Consider the following 25,769-nt stretch of genomic DNA (forward strand, 5'->3'; position numbering starts at 1 on the left):
AGGGTAACAAAAGATTCACAAACACAGAGGAACTCCCTCTAGGCTTAGTTCAAAGTTACAAAAAACAGGAAAAAACCTCCCTCTAGCAAAGGGAAAATTCACAAGCTAAAACAAAAGATAATCTAACATGCCTTGCTTGGCTTTACTTACTATTTTTGTAATATTAGAGGCTGGTTCAGGATTGGTTGGAGGAGATGTATTTCGGCCTGGCTTCTTTCAGTCCCAGGAAAGAACACCCAACAAAAAGCACAAACAAAGTCTCCCCCTCCCCAGATTTGAAAGTATCTTCTTTCCCCATTGGTCCTTTTGGTCAGGTGCCAACCAGGTTATTTGAGCTTCTTAACCCCTTACAGGTAAGGACAAATTCTAGGCTACCCTTAGCTGTATGGTTATGACAGTTCCCATGGGTTGACACCAGTTAAATCCCAGGCCAGATGTCTTAGTAATTCATGAACCAAAAGCACATCTCTCTACACATCAGTCAGGTCTTGCAGCTAGGAAAATGTTCTGTAGTTCAACTCCTCTTGGGCCTTGTGCTCGTTATCCACTGAGAGGAAGGCAAGCTTACTGCAGGACACCTAGCTAAATGGCAACCAGTGTACTAGCAATAGAGTTTTGATCTGCTGTCAAATAATTTTATCTTTAAGAGAAATAAAATTCTTATAAATCTGAAGTACAAGAATATACTATCATTAAGGCTCCGTGTTTGTCACGGCGGTCACAAAAGTCACAGATTCCGTGACCTCTGTGACTTCTGCAGCGGCCTGTGCGGCTGGCCTGGGAGCTGCTTGAGCCACTCGGGCAGCCCCTGGGGCAGTCTTAGGCTCTTCACACCCTCTCCCCCCAGCAACAGGAGTTCAGGTGGGGGGGGGGGGGCTCAGGGCTGGGGATTGGGTGCGGGGCGGTGCTTACCTGCGGGGGGGAGGGGGGTACTCCCTAGAAGGGCAACAGGAACTCCCCTCCCTCAGCTCCTAGCTCCACGTGCTGCCTCAGCCCGCGGGCACCGCCCACGCAGCTCCCATTGTCCGCAGTTCTTAACCAATGGGAACTGCAGAACTGAGGCTTGGGGCGAATCGAAGGCAGCACATGGAGCTAGGAGGTGGAGGTTGCTGCTTCCCAGGAGCCGGCTACGGAACATGCCCCAATACTCCCTCCCACCCACCCACAGACCACCCACGGCACCCACCGAGCACCCATTGTGATCCCCTGCTCCCGGGCCATGCCCACTCCCCAAGCACCCGCAGCACCCCCTGGGCTGCAACCTCCCCACCCCAAACACTTGCGCCGCCCCCAGCTTTAGTCATGGGTATATAGTACAAGTCATGGATAGGTCATGGCTGTGAATTTTTGTTTACGGCCCGTGACTTGTCCATGACTTTTACTAACAATACCCATGACTAAAACGTGCATAACTTTATTTGTATTTTGTATGCATTCTTTGATTATGGTAATAGACCTGATCTGTCAAAGAGAAATTACATGTGTGTATGTGTTGTTTACATAGAGGAAGAGAGATAAATGAAAAGGACAACTTTGGATAGAAGGAAGCCTGGAAACTCATTTAGGTCAATCATTTTTTTAAATCATATCATGCTGACATTGTGCTAACTTTTGTGTGTGTTGCAGTGTTGCTACAGTGGAGCTGATAATTGCTGTAAATGAACAAAATCACCCCCTAGTGTCTAAATGTTAATAGTACAGCAGGAAAAACACTGCTACCATTGCAATTTTTTCACCATTAACTCACACAGAGAGCTTGATGACTGTAAAGGAGTTTCTAGAGTTTCCCTTATGAAAAAATATTGGTGCGTGAGAGTGGTAAAAAGAAAAGGAGTACTTGTGGCACCTTAGAGACTAACCAATTTATTTGAGCATAAGCTTTCGTGAGCTACAGCTCACTTCATCGGGGTTATCTCATTAATATAGTGGTAAAACTCCCACTGATGATTAGGGTGTTAGAATGCATAAGGACATCAGAATAGATCTAAATGCACATTTTAAACAAATATCTTTCTGGGCTGCTTTGCTGTAATTTTGGCTTACTTATCACTGAGACCTGTAGTAAAAGGTGGAAAATGTACTCCTTGTATGTTTTTGAGATTTCATAAATGTTTAGAAAAAAGACTACAAATTCAGTTTTGCAGTCCTTAATCTAGGCAAAACTCTCCATTAATTTCAGTAAGAGTTTTATTTGATAAAATCTGTAGATTAGGGGCCTGTGTATGATAAATTCTGTTTCTATGTTAGCATTGTGTAAACTCATGTATTGAACATTTAACAACAATTGTTAAAAAGAACAAATATTTTTCTTGAAGAGTTTACAGAGCCCATGTCCCTGAAGCAAATTCTGTTCTGCTACTCCTGTGCAATTCCTATTGAACTCAGTGTATGCCACTGAAGTCAATGGAGCTTGCATGCATGTATCTGACAACAGAATTTGGCTCTGTCTCTTTCAGAGCCCTGATCCTGTTTTAGGATTTTTTTTGTCACCTATCACTTTATCAGAGAATTTCCCTGTTTGAGAAAGCAGGTGCTTAAGGTAAGCATGTGCTGATGTCTGAATAGAGATGTTTTCCCAAATCAGGACTAGAGAGCCCTGTTTTCCTCTTCTGCTTTCTTTTAATGATGCTTTCTGCAAGGATCATTAATCACAGAAAAAAATAATTTCTTGCAGATAAAGATTTTTTGGATTAATGGCAACTACTTATCCAGCTCTAGACATATTTAACACTGACAAATTGGAAATTTTATGTCTGATTACATTTTAATAAATTGTAAATTGAGTGATTTTTCATAATTTTAGTTAAGTGATAATTCTTGAACTAGTTTTAACTGAGTGATGATGCATATGTAGTGTGTTAGATGGTGCTTACTTTACATTTCAGTTGAAATGAGGGCTTCAGTGCTAATAGATTTTACATATTTATTTAGATGCATTAAGAATAACAGAGGCCTTTTAAAGTAGTGTATTTAGATGTCACTTCTATACGCAGTTACATAGACGTTAATCTTAGGAAACTAGTCTGTGTTCTATTTGTATAAATGAATGGCCTTAATAAATTCCCAAGTAGAGATACCACCTAGTGGTAAAAAATGCTGGTGTTTCTCATTCACACAGTGCGTGTTGAAAACTCAATGTTAAAAGGAATGCGTGTAGCTGAAGTCATGTCAGTCCCAGGATACTAGAAAGACAAAGTAGGTGAGGTAATATCATTTATTGGACCAAATTTTGTTAGTGAGAAAGACAAACTTTCAAGTCACATGGAGCTATTCTTCAGGTCTGCAAATGCTACCCGTACAAAATTCTCTATTACACACACTCTAGGATACCCGTCCTTACCTAGTTCCTCAGGCTCAAGGCGTAACCCGGTTGATTTAGGCACTCCCACCCTTTCCCATTTCCTAGAGCTCCAGGCGAAAGGCATCTAACTTTATCCCTCCATGGGCTCTGGGCTCTACTCCTCCATGGGCTCCAGGTAAACACCCATTCCCTGTGGACTTAATCTTTTGGGGATTTACGGGTGAAGGAGACTTACACAGTAATATCCTACTTAACCTCTATTTATTAACAATCACCAAAACAGAATGCACATGCTAAGCACACACTGCTTACCACTCCCAATAAGGCAGATGCACTTTTCCTGCTGGCCAGTCAGGATCAGGTAATCTTGAGGTCTGGCACCTCTGATCTTGGGGCTGTGTCCTGGAGTTGGTTCCAAAGAACTTCCTTTTGGACCTCAGTTTATGTAGTGAAACTTGAGTCTTGCTTAGCTGTACCTTAACCAATCATTTTACTAAAATACTACTAAACAATTTTTTAACCAATCCTAACATACTGTAAAACAATTATTTAACCAATCATACCCCACCACCCTAATTGATTTATACCTAGCAAAATTAATTATGTAACAGACAGAAACAATCAAAGAACCAGACAGAGACCATCCAGATAAACAATAGAGAAGTGGGGACCACAAAGATAAAACAATAGAGAAGTGGGGATTTCACAACCACTACTAGTGATTTCTTGCCAGACAGAATGCTATCAAACTAAGTTTTCTTTAACCATCTTAAGATTTGTTCCTTTCTCTGGTAATGGTGGGTGCTATTAGGATCACCTTCTTAACAGCCGATATTACATTGTTTTAATGCAGGGGTTCTCAAACTGGGGGTCGGGACCTCTCAGGGGGTCGTGAGGTTATTACATGGGGGGTCGTGAGCTGTCAGCCTCCATCCCATACCCCGCTTTGCCTCCAGCATTTATAATGGTGTTAAATGTATTTAAAAGTATTTTTAATTTATAAGTGGGGTCGCACTCAGAGGTTTGATATGTGAAAGGGGTCACCTGTACAAAAGTTTGAGTACCACTGTTTTAATGTAATTTTAGATGGAATGTGAGGTTGTGACTTTCTGCTGCTTAGCTAATGGCTGCTGCTGTCCTAATATGGCTGCAGACAAAGGCCTTAGGCCTTACAATATGGCTACAGGAAAAGGCCTTATCCTTACAGGAAAGGAACTCCCAGCATCACAGCTAAATGCAAGATGGAACAGATTGTTTAGCATAAGTAGCTAGCACATATTTTAATTGTCATAAATATAAAGGGAAGGGTAACCACCTTTCTGTATACAGTGCTATAAAATCCCTCCTGGCCAGAGGCAACATCCTGCTACCTTTAAGATTAAAGGGTTAAGATGCTCAGCTAACCTGGCTGGCACCTGACCTAAAGGACCAATAAAGGAACAAGATACTTTCAAATCTTGGGGCGGGAAGGCTTTTGTTTGTGCTCTTTGTTTACATGTTTGTTCTCTCTTGGGACTGAGAGAGGCCAGACAGAAATCCATCTTCTCCAACCCATCCTAATCCAAGTCTCCAACATAGCAACCAGTATAGGTAAACCAGGCAAGGCGGATTAGTTTATCTTTTGTTTTAGGTGAATTTTCTCCTTGTTAAGAGGGAGGTTTATTCCAGTTTTCTGTAACTTTAAGGTTTTGCCCAGAGGGAGATCCTCTGTGTTTTGAATATGAATACCCTGTAAAATATTTTCCATCCTGATTTTACAGAGGTGATTCTTTTACCTTTTCTTTAATTAAAATTTTTCTTTTAAGAACCTGATCGATTTTTCATTGTTCTTAAGATCCAAGGGTTTGGGTCTGTATTCACCTATGCAAATTGGTGAGGATTATTATCAAGCCTTCTTCAGGAAAGGGGGTGTAGGGTTTGGGGGCATATTTTGCGGAAAGACGTCTCCAAGTGGCCTCTTTCCCTGTTCTTTGTTTAAAACGCTTGGTGATGGCAGTATACTGTTCAAGGACAAGGCAAAGTTTGTACTTTGGGGAAGTTTTTAACCTAAGCTAGTAAGAATAAGCTTAGAGGGTCTTTCATGCAGGTCCCCACATCTGCACCCTAGAGTTCAGAGTGGGGAAGGAACCTTGACAGTAATGTAAGGGATCATTCAAGGTGAAGTGACCAGTTAACACCCCTGCAGTCACAGGACAAAAAGAGGGGTTTAGTTGGGTTACAGATTGTTTTAATAAGCTATAAATCCAATGTGTCTGTTCAGTCTGTGATTTTTATTGTCTAACAGAGTTATGAATTTAAGCTCCCACGCTGATCTTTTGAATGTGTTGTGCAGGTTTTCTTTGAGGATGCGGATTGATATAGAGTGATGGCTTTGTGAAAAGTGTTCACCCACAGGTGATAGGGTGTATTTGTCTTTTATATTTTCCGGTGTGAGTTAAATTTGAGGGCATAGTGATTGGTTTTACATAGTTGTTATTGAGGCACTTAGTGCACTGGATGAGATATGCTACATGTTGTGACAGGCATGTGTAGGATCCACAGATCTTGAAGGGTGTGTTGTAGGGGTTGTTGATCATTGTAGCAGTGAAGATATGTCTGCAGGTGTTGTATCTGTTCTGGCAGGGTCTGGTGCTGCTTTGAGTTGGTGTGTCCTGGTCTGTGAATCCCTACGTTGGAATTCTCCCATAACTTTGCATTAAAATTCCAGTTAGTTACTCTTAATATATGCCATACACATTTATTTTTATCATCATATTAATACATCGTTTAAAAAAATAAAGTATAATTAATAAATGCAACCACGGTTCAAACAGCCTACACTGCGGAAAAATTTTGACTGTGGAGATAAATGTATTTATTAATGATGAGAAACATCCAATTTTGTCCTAATATACCTAATGCTAAATTTAGCAGGCACTTAAATTGAGTGTTCTTTGTTAGCAAAGTGAGATCTTACAAATGTGTATTTTCAAATGTCTGTTTGAAATGTGTCCATTACCAGATGTCATAGGCATAATTAAAAATGTAATTTCTGTCACACAGTTCATCCCAGCTTTGTTACGTTACTTTCTGAAAGTGGAATTGTTGTCTTTTTCCTCCATTTCATTGTCACGTTTTGGAACATTCTGTTCCCACCGTTATTAGGGGAAGCCTTGCTCAAAGAGACAATCGTGTCTTGACTCTTAAAAGTAGCACATCTCAGGTTCATCCAAGTCTCTGGTGGTAGGGAGTTCCATAGTCCACGAGCTCCTCTTTTAAGTCCTTTCGGCCAGAAAGCTGTCTGCCACTAGGTTTAGGACCTAGAAACTTGCCATATTGAATTAAGCCAATGGTTCCTCTGGGTTAGTGTCCAGTCTCTAACAGTGTCCAGTACCAACTCCTTCAGAGTAAGGTCCAGGAAACTTAATAACGAGCAATTACGGAATAACCTGCCCATGGGAGAAGTGAATTCCTTTTCTCATGTGGTTAGTGGTTTACTTGTGCCCTGAAGCATGAGGGTTTAAGTGCTATAAACATTTTTTATGTAATATAATCCATCCGATATGCATGTTTACAGGGAAATTTTCTAGTTTCTTTTTTCAGAGTTGTGATGCACATCGCAATATGGTCTCTAAAATTACTCTGTAAAATACACACGGGTACCCTTGTTGCCTAACATACCTTGTTTTTCTCTCTCGTAATAAATCCGTAACCCCATTAAAAGTGGGAAACTGTTTCACAACTAGGGTGGGGGAAAGTAGCTTCTGTCTACTGCACTACATTACTTTTGGGGATTTGTTTGTTTGTCGGTTTTTTGTATGTTTGTTTATAATATGTGATCAAGGGGTTGTAGCTTTGATGAGCCATAACACTATGTAAATGTTAAGACTAATACTTATAGTTATGAATACAGACATGTGCAACTACAACTATGCTAATAAACTATGTAGCTTTGCTGTTGCATTCATGATCTTGGTTAGTGCTTATTCAGTAGCTTTTGCCATGACCAGCAAATTTCAATACAGATGACAATAACATTTAGCATTTACTATATAGCATTTTTCATCCCTAGATCTCAAAGTATGTTATGAAAGAAGTTATTTAGTATTAGTTTTGCAGATAGGAATGATGGGGTGCAGTGGGCTTATGTTAATTGCCCACAGTTAAACAGCTGGTCAGCAGTAGAGCTTAGAACAAATGCAATTTTCCTGACTCCCAATCCTGTGTTCTATTGAGTGGACCTGTTGTCTCCCAGTCCCCTTTGTCTCACAGGATAACCTTGTGGTGTCAAGACCAGCTCTATATGGTTATTTTTCTAGGGGCAAGTTCTAGTAACATGCAAATCTATTTAAAAAACTTTGCCTAGTCACTTTTTTTAAAAAGCAGAGTTTTTCAGTACATTAGTATATGAAACTAATTTTCAGTTGATTTTCATAGTTGAACTGGGATCATCTACCAGTGTAATTTCCATAATGTCTTTTAATGTTACTTATTAAGCCAACAGTGGCTGAGGTATGCAGACCATTTATTTTTAATTTTTGCATTTATAGATACTTCTTTCATAGTGGCAATCCAGAGCATCCAGGAGATATTCTACTAAATACTACAGTGGAGGTTCTGCCTTTTAAGGTATGAATACATTAATATCTCTCCTTTCTATATTAGAGTAAAAGCAAAACTCCTAATTTCTAATGACATCATTGGGTTGGGAAAATTATGGGTGTCTCTTTTATTGGAATTGAAAACCTCTTATCTCATCACATTTATTCCTCTTTACTTTAAACAGACCTTATTTACAAAGAGCAGACTTTCATTCAGAAGAAAGCTTGGTAAAAGGAAGATAGGTAATCTGGAGGAGAACAGTCTTTATTCATCTATTTTTGTTTAGCTGCTGTTTTGTTTTGTTTTAAGAATTGGATTTTGGAGGAATTGGCTTCACTCCGCTTCCTCATTTTTCATACACTGAGTGTCCAGCCTTAAAGATCCTGCATAAATCCAGCTAAGCAGATATTTTGGCATCTTAATTGTCAAGTTAATAGAACAGAGTGTGAAACATTCTGTTCCTTCTACACAACCAACCTGGATTTTACCTGAAGATGGCAATGCAGTGAATAAAGACCATTCCAGTCTGATGTCAGACTCTAACCACTATACCTAAAGGAGAATCTTTAGTCTTTTTCACCACAAAAATTTCTATTCCAATAGCAAATACATTACTTCAAAAAGGGGGTTATTTCAGTCAGTATGAAAAGAGTAATCTAAAGTATTTGTGTCCAATCTCATTGCAGTTGATACACATCTGATGCAGATATTTTCAGCTGGAAGAACCCTGACCATTGTGTCTGGAAGATTAACATATGATGATTCAAAGTGATATCAGAGCAGTGATCTTGCTAGTATTCCACTCTCCCCTACTTTATTCCCACTGCCTCCCCCACACAAATCCTACCTTCACTCATGAGATATTACTTCACAGTTTTAATCGAAACAAGACCCTCTTTCCTCTCCCCACTTCCTTGGGTTGTGAGAGGCCAAACTTATTGATGTTCATACATATATTACAAGAGTGAAATTATAAAAAAAAAGAAATAACTGCTCAAAATGCAAAAATTATTTGGAAAGCTGCATAATTTCACAATAGAAATATCTTTAGCCAAATTCAGAACTGGCATAAAGAGGCGTTAAATGGAGTTGTATCCGAATTAGGCCTGAATTTGGCTCATCATATTTACATTCGACTGGGTAGAGTTAATTTGATTTAAGTTCACTAGTTTACCGTGGAGGTCAGCTGGAAAAGATAGGAAACATTTCAGACAGGAGCAGGTAAAGAGTGGTGTATCTTGATATCCCTTTCTCCTGGTGTTTGATTCTTGTTGTTTTGTCAAGAAAATTTTTCTTTTAAAAAATCCGTATATTTGTCATGTATACAATTCTAAACATTGTTAAAATTATTAATTTTAATACAGTTTACATTTCATCATACTATTTTACATGTCTAAATAAAGCCCAAAGATATATAGAAAGACAATTAGAAGCCTTTAAACGGGGTTAAAATATGTTGCCAACTCTTGTGATTTTTATCGTGAGTCTTGCCATATTCGTTGTTTTTTTTTTTTTTAAATCCTTAGTTTCTCAAGTCAAGCGATTACATGAAGGCATTAGCATTTTTAAAGGAAAACAAAAAATAAAGTAATTTTCTAGCCCTTCTGATTGCAGAGAAAACTTTGAAAAGTTTGAAAGCGATATATCTTGAATTTAGCAAAGCTTTTGATACAGTCTCCCACAGTATTCTTGCCAGCAAGGTAAAAAAGTATGGATTGGATGAATGAATTATAAGGTGGATAGAAAGCTGGCTGAATGGTTGGGCTCAGCGGGTAGCAATCAAGGCTCAATGTCTAGTTGGCAGCCAGTATCAAGCAGAGTGCCCCAGGGGTCTGTCTTGGGGCTGGTTTTGTTCAGCATCTTCATTAATGATCTGGATGATGGGATGGATTGCACCCTCAGCAGGTTTGCGGATGACACTAAGCTGGGGGGAGAGGTAGATATGCTGGAGGGTAGGGATAAGATCCAGAGTGACCTAGACAAATTGGAGGATTGGGCCAAAAGAAATCTGATGAGGTTCAACAAGGACAAGTGCAGAGTCCTGCACTTAGGGCAGAAGAATCCCATGCACTGCTACAGGCTGGGAACCAGCTGGCTAAGCAGCAGTTCTGCAGAAAAGGACCTCGGGAATTACAGTGGATGAGAAGCTGGCTATGAGTCGACAATGTGCCCTTGTTGCAAGAAGGCTAAAGGCATATTAGGCTACATTAATAGGAACGTTGCCAGCAGATCGAAGGAAGTGATTATTCCCCTCTATTTGGCACTGGTGAGGCCACATCTGGAGTATTGCATCCAGTTTTGGGTCCCCCACTACAGAAAGGATTTGGACAAATTGGAGAGAGTCCAGCAGAGGGCAACGAAAATGATTAGGAGGATGGGGCACATGATTTATGAGGAGAGGCTGAGGGAACTGGGGCTTATTTAGTCTGCGGAAGAAAAGAGTGAGGTGGGATTTGATAGCAGCCTTCAACTACCTGAAGGGGCGTTCCAAAGAGGATGGAGCTAGGCTGTTCTCAGTGGTGGCAGATGACAGAACAAGGAGCAGTGGTCTCAAGTTGCAGTGCGGAAGGTCTAGGTTGGATATTAGGAAAAACTATTTCACCAGTTGGGTGGTGAAGCACTGGAATGGGTTGCCTAGGGAGGTGGTGAAATCTCCATCCTTAGAGGTTTTTAAGGCCTGGCTTGGCAAAGCCCTGGCTGGGACGATTTAGTTGGGGTTGGTCTTGCTTTGAGCGGGGGATTGGACTAGATGACCACCTGAGGTTTCTTCCAACCCTAATCTTCTATGATTCTATGACCTGAGGACTTGTCTACATATGGATATCCAGAAAAATTAATCCAAATTAACTAAAGGTGTGAATTTGAAGGAGATTAGCTAAACCACATTCACTTCCAAAGTGAATTAAACTAAACCCAATTAAGGCCACTTTAATTCTGAATAACAGTGTCCACACAGTGATTTAATGTGCTTTAATTAAACCGCTTCACCTTTAGATAATTTAGATTAATTTTCCTGGATGTCCCCATGTAAGATAGCTGTTGGTATACCATAAAGGCTCATAATATAAAAGGCAAAAAAAGAACTCAACATATATTTCAACTCATTATTTTTCAGATAAACTCCTAATTATTGAGGCCTTCTGACATAGGATGGAGTTTGGCAATACTGTAACTCTAAGCCAACAGTTTATAGACGCAACTGCTCTATTCAAAAATCCTCCATACAAGGAAGGAAAGATCATCCATAAACCGAATATATATTCCCCACTTCTCCAGGCATGTTGTTCCTGCGTTCAGTTTTCCCTTTGCTTTGTTCTTGCCGAGGCAGGGTCAGTTTTGTCAATCATTGGGTAGGGACTGGTTCCCCATTCAAAAAAAAAACTGCAATTCAGTCTGCCTTCTGGGAGCAGAAACAGGCTGTTTCCAGACTTCCTGCTTCCCAAAAATAGAGAGCATAGGAAAAAAGCCTACTTAAAATTGCCAGTTTGGTTCTGAATATCATGCTCTTTTTTGCCCATCATGTTTAATGATAAAGCTTTCAGGTTTTGTTTCTCAGAGCTTAGGCTAGGCTTGCTCAAAAGCATGCGTCAACAGCCTCACCCACAGGAGCTCGAGATATAGTAGCAAAACCCAAGAAGTAGCCTGGAACAAAGGGATCCTGAGATCATCTCCCCTTCAGCCTTGCCTGGCTGAGGGAGTTTTGCATCTTCTGTACCCAGGAGCAGCCTTTGCTCTCCTGCTCTGGCTGCTAGCTATAACTACCAGCTCCCAGTGCTGGCCACCAGTAGGAACAGCACCCCTGCTCTCAGCACAGTGCCACAGCACGAAGCATACACCCTACCAGCACTGAGGTAACAGCACTACAATGGCTGGTGGCCCTGCAGGAAGCAGACCCAGCTCAAGTGGCCCCAAGGATTTCCGGCTCTGGTTTGACCTGTGAACCACAGACTCCAGCAGGGCTGAATCCAAATTCAGTGGCTGATGCCGGACAGAAACTTAAAGCTGAGTTCAGTAAAAATCTTTCAAATCCCAGAATTCCTACTGGCTGGATTGGCTCTAGGTCTTAAAGCAACACACTCCAAAAAGCATTTTCAGCCGTCTTTTTAGTAATAGAAGAAGCAAACCTTAATAGATTTCCTCTCATCCACCTATCAAGCATTTTTGATTAATCACCAGGAATTCCCCAGAGCAGAGCCTTTGGATTTAGATCATCTGACCCTGGATGAAATTACTAGACTGTTGTTCACATTCCTTTCTTCAGTTTCATTTTTCTATCTGTTTATTAAAGTGAGTTTACTGGTGTCCATCCCCTTTGTACATGGAGGCATTGTGCCTTTTCTAGAGGCATTGTGTACTGAAGAATCACAAATATTGTATTTTTCACATTGATCAGGTGGCTCTTCATCTCAAATATTTTTTTACCAAAAGTAAATTAGGAATTTCACAGATCCCAGGAGATAATCCTCCCATCATTCTCTACAAAGCCTACCCATCCAAAAGAAAAGCTCCAGCAAATATTTTATTTCCACCAAGCTGTTAAGATCTACCTGGCAAGAATGTAAATGTATAGAAAAGTCATCCTGCAACAAGAGCCAAAAAAAGGCATCTAAAGCATTAATTGCTAGATAGCTGAAGTATTGCATTAAAGAAGCCTATGAAGCAGGCTTACAGGAAAGATAAAGCTCTTCAGACAAGGACATTATTTACTTCCTGGACTGGTAAATTGTTTGTGTTGAATAAAGGCATTGGTAGGGCAGCAACAGTCACCTAATTAAGCATTCACCAGGGGCTAGGAGATGGACACGGGCCTTGACAGATGCTGCCTTAGCAGGAGGGTATTGCATACTGTGATACCTAAAAAGAAAAGGAGTACTTGTGGCACCTTAGAGACTAACCAATTTATTTGAGCATAAGCTTTCGTAAGCTACAGCTCACTTCATCGGATGCATACTGTGGAAAGTATAGAAGATCTTTTTATACACACAAAGCATGAAAAAATGGGTGTTTACCACTACGAAAGTTTTCTCTCCCCCCACCCCACTCTCTCGCTGGCAGTAGCCCATCCAAAGCGATCACTCCCCTTACAATGTGTATGATGATCAAGTTGGGCCATTTCCAGCACAAATCCAGGTTTTCTCTCCCCCCTCCCCCCCACGCACTCTCCTGTTGGTAATAGCTTATCTAAAGTGATCACTCTCCTTACAATGTGTATGATAATCAAGGTGGGCCATTTCCAGCACAAATCCAGGGTTTAACAAGAACGTCTGAGAGGGGGGGGGGGGAGGAGGAAAAAACAAGGGGAAATAGGTTACCTTGCATAATGACTTAGCCACTCCCAGTCTCTATTCAAGCCTAAGTTAATTGTATCCAATTTGCAAATGAATTCCAATTCAACAGTCTCTCGCTGGAGTCTGGTTTTGAAGTTTTTTTGTTGTAATATTGCAACTTTCATGTCTGTAATCGCGTGACCAGAGAGATTGAAGTGTTCTCCGACTGGTTTATGAATGTTATAATTCTTGACATCTGATTTGTGTCCATTTATTCTTTTACGTAGAGACTGTCCAGTTTGACCAATGTACATGGCAGAGGGGCATTGCTGGCACATGATGGCATATATCACATTGGTGGATGTGCAGGTGAACAAGCCTCTGATAGTGTGGCTGATGTTATTAGGCCCTGTGATGGTGTCCCCTGAATAGATATGTGGGCACAGTTGGTAACGGGCTTTGTTGCAAGGATAGGTTCCTGGGTTAGTGGTTCTGTTGTGTGGTATGTGGTTGCTGGTGAGTATTTGCTTCAGGTTGGGGGGCTGTCTGTAGGCAAGGACTGGCCTGTCTCCCAAGATTTGTGAGAGTGTTGAGTTATCCTTCAGGATAGGTTGTAGATCCTTAATAATGCGTTGGAGGGGTTTTAGTTGGGGGCTGAAGGTGACGGCTAGTGGTGTTCTGTTATTTTCTTTGTTAGGCCTGTCCTGTAGTAGGTGACTTCTGGGAACTCTTCTGGCTCTATCAATCTGTTTCTTCACTTCCGCAGGTGGGTATTGTAGTTGTAAGAATGCTTGATAGAGATCTTGTAGGTGTTTGTCTCTGAGGGGTTGGAGCAAATGCGGTTGTATCGCAGAGCTTGGCTGTAGACAATGGATCGTGTGGTGTGGTCAGGGTGAAAGCTGCAGGCATGTAGGTAGGAATAGCGGTCAGTAGGTTTCTGGTATAGGGTGGTGTTTATGTGACCATTGTTTATAAGCACTGTAGTGTCCAGGAAGTGGATCTCTTGTGTGGACTGGACCAGGCTGAGGTTGATGGTGGGATGGAAATTGTTGAAATCATGGTGGAATTCCTCAAGGGCTTCTTTTCCATGGGTCCAGGTGATGAAGATGTCATCAATATAGCGCAAGTAGAGTAGGGGCGTTAGGGGACAAGAGCTGAGGAAGCGTTCTAAGTCAGCCATAAAAATGTTGGCATACTGTGGGGCCATGCGGGTACCCATAGCAGTGCCGCTGATTTGAAGGTATACATTGTACCCAAATGTAAAATAGTTATGGGTAAGGACAAAGTCATAAAGTTCAGCCACCAGGTTAGCCGTGACATTATCGGGGATAGTGTTCTTGACGGCTTGTAGTCCATCTTTGTGTGGAATGTTGGTGTAGAGGGCTTCTACATCCATAGTGGCCAGGATGGTGTTATCAGGAAGATCACCGATGGATTGTAGTTTCCTCAGGAAGTCAGTGGTGTCTCGAAGGTAGCTGGGAGTGCTGGTAGCATAGGGCCTGAGGAGGGAGTCTACATAGCCAGACAATCCTGCTGTCAGGGTGCCAATGCCTGAGATGATAGGGCGCCCAGGATTTCCAGGTTTATGGATCTTGGGTAGTAGATAGAATATCCCAGGTCGGGGTTCCAGGGGTGTGTCTGTGCGGATTTGATCTTGTGCTTTTTCAGGGAGTTTCTTGAGCAAATGCTGTAGTTTCTTTTGGTAACTCTCAGTGGGATCAGAGGGTAATGGCTTGTAGAAAGTGGTGTTGGAGAGCTGCCGAGCAGCCTCTTGTTCATATTCCGACCTGTTCATGATGACAACAGCACCTCCTTTGTCAGCCTTTTTGATTATGATGTCAGAGTTGTTTCTGAGGCTGTGGATGGCATTGTGTTCTGCACGGCTGAGGTTGTGGGGCAAGTGATGCTGCTTTTCCACAATTTCAGCCCGTGCATGTCGGCGGAAGCACTCTATGTAGAAGTCCAGTCTGCTGTCTCGACCTTCAGGAGGAGTCCACCTAGAATCCTTCTTTTTGTAGTGTTGGTAGGGAGGTCTCTGTGGATTAGTATGTTGTTCAGAGGTGTGTTGGAAATATTCCTTGAGTCGGAGACGTCGAAAATAGGATTCTAGGTCACCATAGAACTGTATCATGTTCGTGGGGGTGGAGGGGCAGAAGGAGATGCCCCGAGATAGGACAGCTGCTTCTGCTGGGCTAAGAGTATAGTTGGATAGGTTAACAATATTGCTGGGTGGGTTGAGGGAACCATCGCTGTGGCCCCTTGTGGCATGTAGTAGTTTAGAAAGTTTAGTGTCCTTTTTCTTTTGTAGTGAAGCAAAGTGTGTGTTGTAAATGGCTTGTCTAGTTTTAGTAAAGTCCAGCCACGAGGAAGTTTGTGTGGAAGGTTGGTTTTTTATGAGAGTATCCATTTTTGAGAGCTCATTCTTTATCTTTCCCTGTTTGCCTTAGAGATGTTGATCAGGTGGTTCCGCAGTTTCTTTGAGAGCGTGTGACACAAGCTATCAGCATAGTCTGTGTGGTATGTAGATTGTAATGGATTTTTTACCTTCAGTCCTTTTGGTATGATGTCCATCTGTTTGCATTTGGAAAGGAAGATGATGTCTCTCTGTATCTCTACAAGTTTTTTCATGCAGTTGATAGATTTCCACTCCATACGGCTAAATGCAGTGCCTTGCATAATGACAGGTTTCAGAGTAACAGCCGTGTTAATCTGTATTCGCAAAAAGAAAAGGAGTACTTGTGGCACCTTGGAGACTAACCAATTTATTTGAGCATAAGCTTTCGTGAGCTACAGCTCACTTTATCGGATGCATACTGTGGAAAGTATAGAAGATCTTTTTATACAGACAGTCTCTACGTAAAAGAATAAATGGACACAAATCAGATGTCAAGTATTATAACATTCATAAACCAGTCGGAGAACACTTCAATCTCTCTGATCACGCGATTACAGACATGAAAGTTGCAATATTACAACAAAAAAACTTCAAAACCAGACTCCAGCGAGAGACTGTTGAATTGGAATTCATTTGCAAATTGGATACAATTAACTTAGGCTTGAATAGAGACTGGGAGTGGCTAAGTCATTATGCAAGGTAACCTATTTCCCCTTGTTTTTTCCTCCTTCCCCCCCCCCCCCCCCCCACCCCTCAGACGTTCTTGTTAAACCCTGGATTTGTGCTGGAAATGGCCCACCTTGATTATCATACACACTGTTAGGAGAGTGATCACTTTAGATAAGCTATTACCAATAGGAGAGTGGGTTTATGGTGGGGGGAGGGGGAGAAAACCTGGATTTGTGCTGGAAATGGCCCAACTTGATTATCATACACATTGTAAGGGGAGTGATTGCTTTGGATGGGCTATTGCCAGGGGGAGAGAAAACTTTCGTAGTGGTAAACACCCATTTTTTCATGCTTTGTGTGTATAAAAAGATCTTCTATACTTTCCACAGGATGCATCCGATGAAGTGAGCTGTAGCTTACGAAAGCTTATGCTCAAATAAATTGGTTAGTCTCTAAGGTGCCACAAGTACTCCTTTTCTTTTTGCGAATACAGACTAACACGGCTGTTACTCTGAAACCTGTGATATCTAATAATATCTTAAAGTATCGTTACTTCAGTAGTCTTGCTTGGGGCCTACCCTTGCTTGGGGCTTTCCCACTATAGGAATGGTGAACCTGGATAAGAATGAGAAAGTTGATAACTGCTAATAGCTTTTCTCCGAGTATCCGGGCACTATGTTCTGACCCACCTGTTAATTGGAAGTAAGTAAAAGTTGTTTGATGACAGATTGTTCTGTAGATTGTTAATTATTGTTCTAGTGTTACAAACTGAGTTGTGTTTAGCTTTGGAAGCGTTCTCAGTTTGTAGAAAAAGCAGCCAGCCCCAGTGTGGTGGGTCATAGGTTTCTGATCCTGCCGCCTCAAACTGCAGATGAGAACAAAAACCAACTATAGGAATATGATAAGCCTGAATACTCAAAAGAGAAATCAGCAAGTATCCAATTTCTTTCTGAATACAGCAGGCAGATTAGCTAGACCTATTTTAAGATTAAAGTGTGCTGTATGGTTTCATGAGTGTCCTTTGGGTGGGGAAGAGGTTTTTTAATCTTTCTCTCCCCAAATCAGCCATGGAGCAGGCTTTACCCCTGAGTGTCTTTTCTGGTGTGTGTGCCAGTATCTGCAATATCCTCGTCCTTTCAGCATATCAGTTCTTATGAGTGGTACTTTTCTTTTCTACCCTGAAGCCAAATACAGTCAGTTCTGGAACAGGTTTTTTGTTTTGTTTTAAGAAAAGTCTATGCTATAAATAACATCTCTTTGCTCATAGAAATAGTAGGCTGGTGCAAAGTTTTTAGGAAAGTGCTCTAAATAGAGAACGAGGGTACCCACATTTTGCTCTAGCTTGCAAATTTGTTAGATACATGCAAAATAAGTGCTCTCATTTTGTTTTGTGCCTGTTTCATTTTAGAATGAAGACTTGGTATTAAGCAAAGAAACCAAAGACAAACGCTTAGAGGACGGTTATTTCAGGATAGGTAATACTCTGCACCACAGAACAGCAATTTTCGTTCTTTTACAAACATGGAAATAAAATTTGTTTTATTACTATATCAATTAGTAAAATGTTATTTTTTTAAAGCCTTTATATGGTTCTGATCATTCTCATTGCGTAACTGACCTTGTAAATGTTACTTGCCCTTTTCGGGTTGATTTAATGAATGAAGTTCTGTTGTGATTCTTAGCTGTAGTGGAAAAAAAATGATTTTATACATCACTTTTTAAAGTATTCTAATTAGTTTTTAATTCATTTTTATTTTGGTCTATTAATAGCCTTTACATCATATTTATTCATCCTGATATAATTGAAGTTTCTACCTGTAGGAATACCAATATCTGTACCTGCTTAATGTAGTTTGAATATATTTAAGTCAAAATTTAAAAGTTGGTTACCTAAAATTTGACCCCTGAATCCACAGTTAGTTTCCTAACCAAAAGTGCCCTGATTTTCAGAGGTGTTGAACACCCACAGCTACACTGAATTTAAGCTTTTTTATTCCTTATTAGTGCCTCTGCTGCTTGGTCTGTGTGCTGAGGCTATATGTACTGCAGTATTTGCCAATAAAAAACTGAAGCTTATGGCAAAGAGCTCTGAGCATTACGGAAGATTTTTGGGTCGTGGTTTAAGGTTCCATCTTCCTACTATTAGACTTAAGCAAAAAAATAAAAAACCCTCAAAAACCTATTTATGGTGAATTACTGCAGCCAATTCATGACAGTAGCATTGCAAATCCATTTATTGAATAGATATTCACTAGTACTGTCGATTAATCAGTCAACTCATACCATTAACTCAAAAAAAGTAATCACGATTAAAATAATGAATCGTGATTAATCGCAGTTTTAATGGCACTGTTAAGCAATAGAATACCAAATGAAATATATTAAATATTTTGGATGTTTTTCTATATTTTCATATATATTTTATTCTGTGTTGTAATTGAAATCAAAGTGTACATTTTTTATTACAAATATTTGCACTGTAAAAATGATAAAAGAAATAGTATTTTTCAATTCACCTCATACAAGTACTGTAGTGCAATCTGTTTGTTGTGAAAGTGCAGCTTACAAATGTAGATTTTTTTTTTTGGTTAAATAACTGCACTCAAAAACAAAACAATGTAAAACTTCAGAGCCTACAGGTCCACTCAGTCCTACTCCTTGTTCAGCCAATCGCTAAGACCAATAAGTTTGTTTATATTTAAATGCTGCCCTCTTCTTATTTACAATGTCACCATAAAGTGAAAACAGGCATTCACATGGCACTTTTGTATCCAGCTTTGCAAGGTATTTACGTGCCAGATATGCTAAACATTTGGATGCCCCTTCATGCTTCGACCACCATTCCAGAGGACATGCTTCCATGCTGATGATGCTCGTGAAAAAATAATGCATTCATAAAATTTGTGCCTGAACTCCTTGCGGGAGGAATTCTACATCTCCTGTTCTGTTTTACTTGCATTCTGCCATATATTTCATGTTATAGCAGTCTCAGATTATGACCCAGCACATGTGTTCATTTTAAGAACGATCTGACAAAACGCAAAGAAGGCACCAGTGTGAGATTTCTAAAGATAGCTACAGCACTCGACCCAAGGTTTAAGAATCTGAAGTGCCTTCCAAAATCTGAGAGGGACGAGGTGTAAAGCATGCTTTCAGAAGTCTTAAAAAAGCAACACTCTCATGCGGAAACTGCAGAACCCGAACCACCAAAAAAGAAAGTCAGCCCTCTGCTGGTGGCATTTGACTCAAATGATGAAAATGAGTCGGTCTGCACTGCTTTGGATTGTTATTGAGCAGAACCCGTCATCGGCATGGATGCATGTCCCCTGGAACGGTGGTTGAAGCATGAAGAGACATATGAATCTTTAGCGAATCTGGCACATAAATATCTTGCGATGCTGGCTACAACAGTGCCATGAGAAAGCCTTTTCTCACTTTCAGGTGACATTGTAAACAAGAAGCGGGCAGCATTATCTCCTGCAAGTGTAAAGAAACTTACTTGTCTGAGTGATTGGCTGAACAAGAAGTAGGACTGAGTGGACTTGCAGGCTCTAAAATTTTACATTGTTTTATTTTTGAATGCAGGTTTTTTTGTACATAATTCTACATTTGTAAATTCAACTTTCATGTTATAGAGATTGCACTACAGTACTTGTATTAGGTGATTTGAAAAATACTATTCCTTCGGATTTTTTACAGTGCAAATATTTATAATCAAAAATAAATATAAAGTGAGCACTGTACACTTTGTAATCTGTGTTGTAATTGAAATCAATATATCTGAAAATGTAGAAAACATCAAAAAATATTTAAATGGTATTCTATTGTTTAAAATTCGATTAATTGTGATTAATTTTTTAATTAATATTCCTAATAAGCCCTAATATTCACTTTCATTAGAAACCTTTCTACAAACCAGATCTTGTATTTGTTTGTCTGGAGATTGTTTATTCAGGATATGCTTTTGCTCATTTAAAGGTAAATTTGAAAGTGGTATAGCAGAAGGAACAGTTGACCCAAGTCTAAACCCTATTTTATCATTTCGGCTTTCGGTAATACAAAACTCAGCAGTCTGGGCAATTCTGAATGAGGTGAGATGTTGTATACTTTACCCCTTCCCTTTTAAAATCAGAATATCAAATATGAGATGTCTCTTAATTGCATCAACATATTTGAAGCTAAGAATTTTTGGATTAATCAGAAAGCTGTTTCTCTTTTATAATTGTCTAAACATTAAGATTCACTGTAATGTACTAAAATGTGTTTTTTTCCCTCAATTCTTCATTTTAGATTCACATTAAAAAAGTCACAACCTGATCAAAATCTGTTTGGAGGAAAAGAGAAAATCTTTTCAAACGTTTCCTATAATATCCTACATCTTTAACAGTCAAAAATTGAAAATACTGAGCATGCACCTTATTCCAGTTGTCTTTTATTTTTCACTCGAACTCTACCTCTTGTGAAATCTACTGTAGATGAGAAGATTGTAAGTAACCCTGCCTGTCATATCCATCCAGAAACTGATGCTCCACACTGATAACGTTCATCTGAGATCCAAGTTGTCATCCATTTTTACATGACTTTACCATCTTATGGTTGCCGAAGCCTGCTACTCTTAATCCGTACTATTTTGATAGTATAGTAATACGGAGAAGTTGTACATATTATTACATTTCTTGAAGATGAAAAAATATAATTAAATAAATTTTATGAAGGGGGGTACTCTCGGGGTTCCATTTATTTTGCTATAACAAAACCCTCTTTTATAGATTATCAGGATATATTTATATCTATATCTAGATACAGATATATAGATATAGATATATATTAAAAACATTAGGGATATTTAATTTATTAAAATTTGAAAAGTACATATTTTTATGCAGTAAAATTTTAAATTGATATAGGTTTTTTTATGGATTATCTAGCTTAAATTATCTTTCTACATTTTTCTTTGCAACTGCAAACAACATAAAAAATTAATACCATATTTCAGCTATACTGCCATTCTAAGAAAACTAAATTGAGTTTCTAAATTAAGTACTTTTGTACCACAAAATCTGTAAGATATTGTTCAAAGCATAAGCATGCCTTAATTGCCAGAGTTCTGAAGAACATTATTCTTGGGGGCTACCATATTCCACTGATTACAGAGCATAGCCACATAAAAAGCATGTTGAAGTATCTTAATATTTCAGTATAACGTAAGTGCTAAATCTGCAGTGATTTTAAATTTAATCCATCACATTTTAGAGGGAGATTTCGATACCAAGCTATCACTTTTTAAAAACTTTGTAGACAGTTCTTAAACCGAATGAATTCATTCTCTGTGTAGAAGAGCATTCCCTATCTTTGTGCTATAAATTTTGAATCTTGTCTCACATGTCCAGACATACGAATTCTGTTCAGTACCTTGAATGACTACAATCCTACATGATATTTTTATCAGGAAAATAATAGTAATTAGACACTTGTAATTAACCTCATTAGAGGTCTCTCTTTAAATGTTTTTATTTTAGTATTTACCTTACTTACATGTTGTAGTGGGTGATTTTTTTTTAAAGGGTGAGTCATGTCCAACTTCCATGGGAATCAATTAAAAGACTTCCACTGATTTTAATAGAATCAGGCCCAAAGTCAGTTTCCTGCCTTTTGCGCTTCAAGGAAAAGAACAATGCTTGTTTAACTGATGAGCAGCCCAGACAGTGTGAGCTCTTTGTGCTGCTACAGCACTGTTCATAACATGTAATGCCATTTAACAGTTCATTAAAATCTAGTAATTTTTTCATCACATCTCAGCATAGATCTGAGAAATTATTTGGGTTTAGTTTTCCCCCAATTGTATCTGCGAATGATGCCAATAATTTAAATTATATCATTACTTAATTTTTGAGTCAGATATATGTTTCTGAACATAACAAGCAACGCCAACTGTTGTCTTATTGTTCCATGAAGTTAAAATGATTTATAATAAATTTACCAATACCATTGCTAGGTGCCTTTCCTCTGAGCAGTGTCTTCTTATGGGTTTATTCTGTCAGCCCAGCTGTTCCTAAAGCAATGTTCAACATATAAGAAACTCCTAACAATATCTCTAAATGTGTAGAAACTCACCCCAAACTGATCGCATTTTTGTGTTGTTTTTTTGTTAGCTCTACCCTATATTTTTTTTTTGAAGAACTTTTTTCTAGCAGTCAAAATATTGAACTGAAATTTGTCAATTATCATCCATTATCTTCTTGATGATAAACTGATTTTTTTAAAAGGATGAATTTATATTCTGTTTTGTTAGATCTTACTAGCAGGACCCAGAAATACCCTGGGACGCTATGACAGATTGCACTCTTAGTAAATGAATGTGCCACAACAGTAGAAGTGAATTTATTATAAATCATTTAGGGAGCAGGTTTTGTAGATTCAGACCTGATGTAATCAGGTACAATTCCATTGATTTCCTGAGAGTTTGTTCCTTAAATTAGAAGACGGTAGGGGTGGAGAAAATTTAGCTTGTGTTGTTATTGTTTAAAGAAAATTCTCTCTCTCTCTACACACCATTGTTTTAGACTCTAAATTCTCAAAAATTCTGATTCACAAATCACTCCGAAGTGGTCTGCTCTCCTTTTTGGAGATCCACCTCTATATGGCCGAATAAGAGTATTTCAAATATTGCTGGACATTAGCCAGTTTCTGTATTGCATTCCTCCATAATTTTTTGATTAATAGACACTCCAAATCTACTTATGTGCATTATGTCAGCCAGAAACTATAGATGATAGATGTTATAGCTTAAGGAAATGTAGGTCTTTTTTCGAGCAGCTGGCATTTCCAGATACCTTAATTTTCTGATCAAATTGAGTTTAAATCCCCAGATTTTATGCCAATTAAAGCTTTTTCTTAAAATACTGGCTTTCTTTTTTAACAATGACCTTTAGCAGGGCCCACAGCAATTACAAAGATTTGGCCTATTCATAATGAAATCCTGTTTGGCTTACTAAGTGAATAGTCCTGCTGAAGACTTTTTGTGTGAGTGATGTCAGAAAGATTTGGCCTCATGTCAAAATATTCCCCCAGGAATGAAAACAATCCCCCCTCTGAACAAGCTTCTACAGGCTTTCTGCTCTCTTCGGTACCCAAACTTAATTTATTTGCATTAATTGCATTATTTGACTATTTACACTCATAGGGATAAATGTAATGATTTTTTTCCTGCTAGCCATGGTGGTTTGGCAAAGCTCAAGGCAGGTATAGTAGTTATGGACCAGATTAGAATTCTCATCCCATCACTGCTTTTCTCAGCCTTTTAAAAATTTAAACTAGAAAATCATTAGGGTCCATTGCAAGTCTGAGATAAGATAAGATAGGTTTCAGAATGGTAGCCTTGTTAATCTGTATCAGCAAAAAGGAGGAGGGGTGTCACAAGTACTCCTTGTTTTTTTTGAGATAAGATACTGGCTAAATTTAAGGCAGAATGATTTTGTACTTCTGCCTTATAATATGCAATACGTATACCTTTGAGTATGTTGAGGGATCACGTTTAGTCTTTTGGCAAGACTAGACAATTTTGTACTTTTTCCTTCATTTTTCCCATAAGCAAGTATAAAATTTCTTCAGTAATTCCTTTTTTTTTGTTTGAAATATCTGCTCCAAAAGGAATACAGTATTAATTTACATTGTGTACATTACAATACATGTGCTTCTAATCTGTGCTTTCCTCTGGAAACAAGAATACAAATTCATTTCAAGACCATTGTTTCATGAAATCAAGTGTTTGCTTAAGTTTTAGATTTCAGCGTTCTCTTGTGTTTTCTGCTGTAAGCAGTGAGCTAGAACTCTAGGTAGCTTAATGTTGAGAACTATGAAACTTTGTTTCAAGGGGACAAACTTTGATATCTTTACATGACTGGGAGTCATCCTGCTCCCACTAATTTTATTGGTGCAGGATCAAGCTCCTAATTGCAAAACATCATTACTGTTGACTTTAATGGTAGCTGGCATGATGATCATCACTGGTGCTAAATGTTCCTATGAAGTAAGAAAGGGTGGTTGTTTTTTTTAAAAAAAAGTGTTAATTGGTGGCTGCCTGCAGGTCAGGAGCTCTCCCTTTGTGCCAGTGTACAGCAGGTCACAACAGGAATTCCCAGCCTCCCCAGGATCAAAAGTATTATGCTTTACTTGTTGAAATGGTAATTTTTTCTTTGTTGCTCAGTGTTTGCTAAGATTTCAATAGATGACTTGGAGTGCATTCTCTTCAAGGCTGATACACGACTGTAAAATGAACTGCCAGCAGATTTGGTATTTTAAGCTAAATGTATTATTTTTTTTCTATAAAAGATCAAATATTGAAGTTGTATTGTAACTAGTTTCCTGTTTAAAAATATCCTTTTTGAAATTAAAACCTGGTGCCTGAGTTTGATACTGAGCACTGCTTTTGCAAAATTGCCATCTTCATTTTCAGGGGTTTTTTTTGGGCAGGGGAGGGGGGTGTCAGTTTGTACTCTTGCCTTGTAGAATCTAGTACTGTTAGATCCTGAAACATTATTTTCTGGCAAAACTTGTTCTGTACATTTTCCCCCACCTTTTTGTTAATCAGTCCCTGCTGTAATAGATTTTATAAATTGGTTAGATTTGTTTAAAACCTGCTGCTATCTTTGAAAACCTGGTATGGGTCATGTCAACTGTGCCTTTCATCAATGTTTCTATGTGCCACAGCTATCCATGTATATTTGAAATAAAGGCTTTAAAAAAAATTCTGTAGTTCTTACATAAGCTGAGAGAGATTACTTCTGTCCCCAAGAGACCCAAGGTGTTCAGTCCAAATTTCAAACAGTCAAAAGGCATGTTAAATAGGGATTGAATACAGTACTTTAAATGCCATGTATTAAGTACTGTAGAGCCTTCTATATTGAACAACAGTGGCTGTTCTTCAATAAGAAGTGACACATACAAAAACCTCAGTGCTGGCCAAGAATTTAAGTTTGTAATAACGACGACTAAACTTTTTCACAATAGTACCACTGGGCTAGGCTCTGTACAAACATGGTAGTAGACAGTCCCTGTTCCTAAAAGCTTACACTCTAAATAGACAAGCCAAAGGGTGAACAATGTAGTAAACAGTTGTGTCAGTTCCACACTTTTGAGGAGTTTGTGTTTAGGACTAGATACTGGAAAGGGTGGGGGAGAGAGTGGTATGGGTGAAATGAAGGGACATGGTTGGAGCAAACAGCCAATCAGCATAGAACAAAAATAGTTAATGCAAAATTCTAGAATGTTCTGAATGGCCAGTGGTCCTGGTGGTTGGGTGCTTTTGCTCCTAGGGGCTGAAGTCTCATGCTGATTGTCTACATTTTTTTGCCCCAAGGCTGTATGGCAGGGGAGGTATCACCTGGGTCTTAGTATCCCTACCATACAGGTGTGGGGGTCATAGCTGTACCTTTGAGTCTATAGAAGTGGGCCCAATTTCAGCAGCTGACTCTAACTGCTTGGAGCAGCTGATGCACTGTAGGACAATAGCCCACATAATATTGACATGTAGCTAGAACATGTGACTCTGAGCAGC

The 25,769-nt window shown here is 39.2% G+C and overlaps 1 protein-coding gene across 6 annotated transcripts in view; it reads left to right on the forward strand.

The window, feature by feature from the left end:
* MGAT4A (alpha-1,3-mannosyl-glycoprotein 4-beta-N-acetylglucosaminyltransferase A) overlaps positions 1–24,635 on the forward strand; it is a 138,923-nt gene extending 114,288 nt beyond the window's left edge. For all 6 annotated transcript variants that reach the window (XM_037898565.2, XM_037898579.2, XM_037898576.2 and 3 more), the window contains 4 exons: positions 7,831–7,909; positions 17,622–17,688; positions 20,192–20,304; positions 20,504–24,635. In XM_037898565.2, coding sequence (XP_037754493.1) covers positions 7,831–7,909; positions 17,622–17,688; positions 20,192–20,304; positions 20,504–20,530 — 286 coding nt within the window. In that variant the 3' untranslated portion in view covers positions 20,531–24,635. The remainder of the gene's footprint in view (positions 1–7,830; positions 7,910–17,621; positions 17,689–20,191; positions 20,305–20,503) is intronic.
* The last annotated feature ends 1,134 nt before the right edge of the window (positions 24,636–25,769 follow it).

This window comes from Chelonia mydas, chromosome 1 (genome assembly GCF_015237465.2).
Source record: "Chelonia mydas isolate rCheMyd1 chromosome 1, rCheMyd1.pri.v2, whole genome shotgun sequence".
Lineage (NCBI taxonomy): Eukaryota > Metazoa > Chordata > Testudines > Cheloniidae > Chelonia > Chelonia mydas.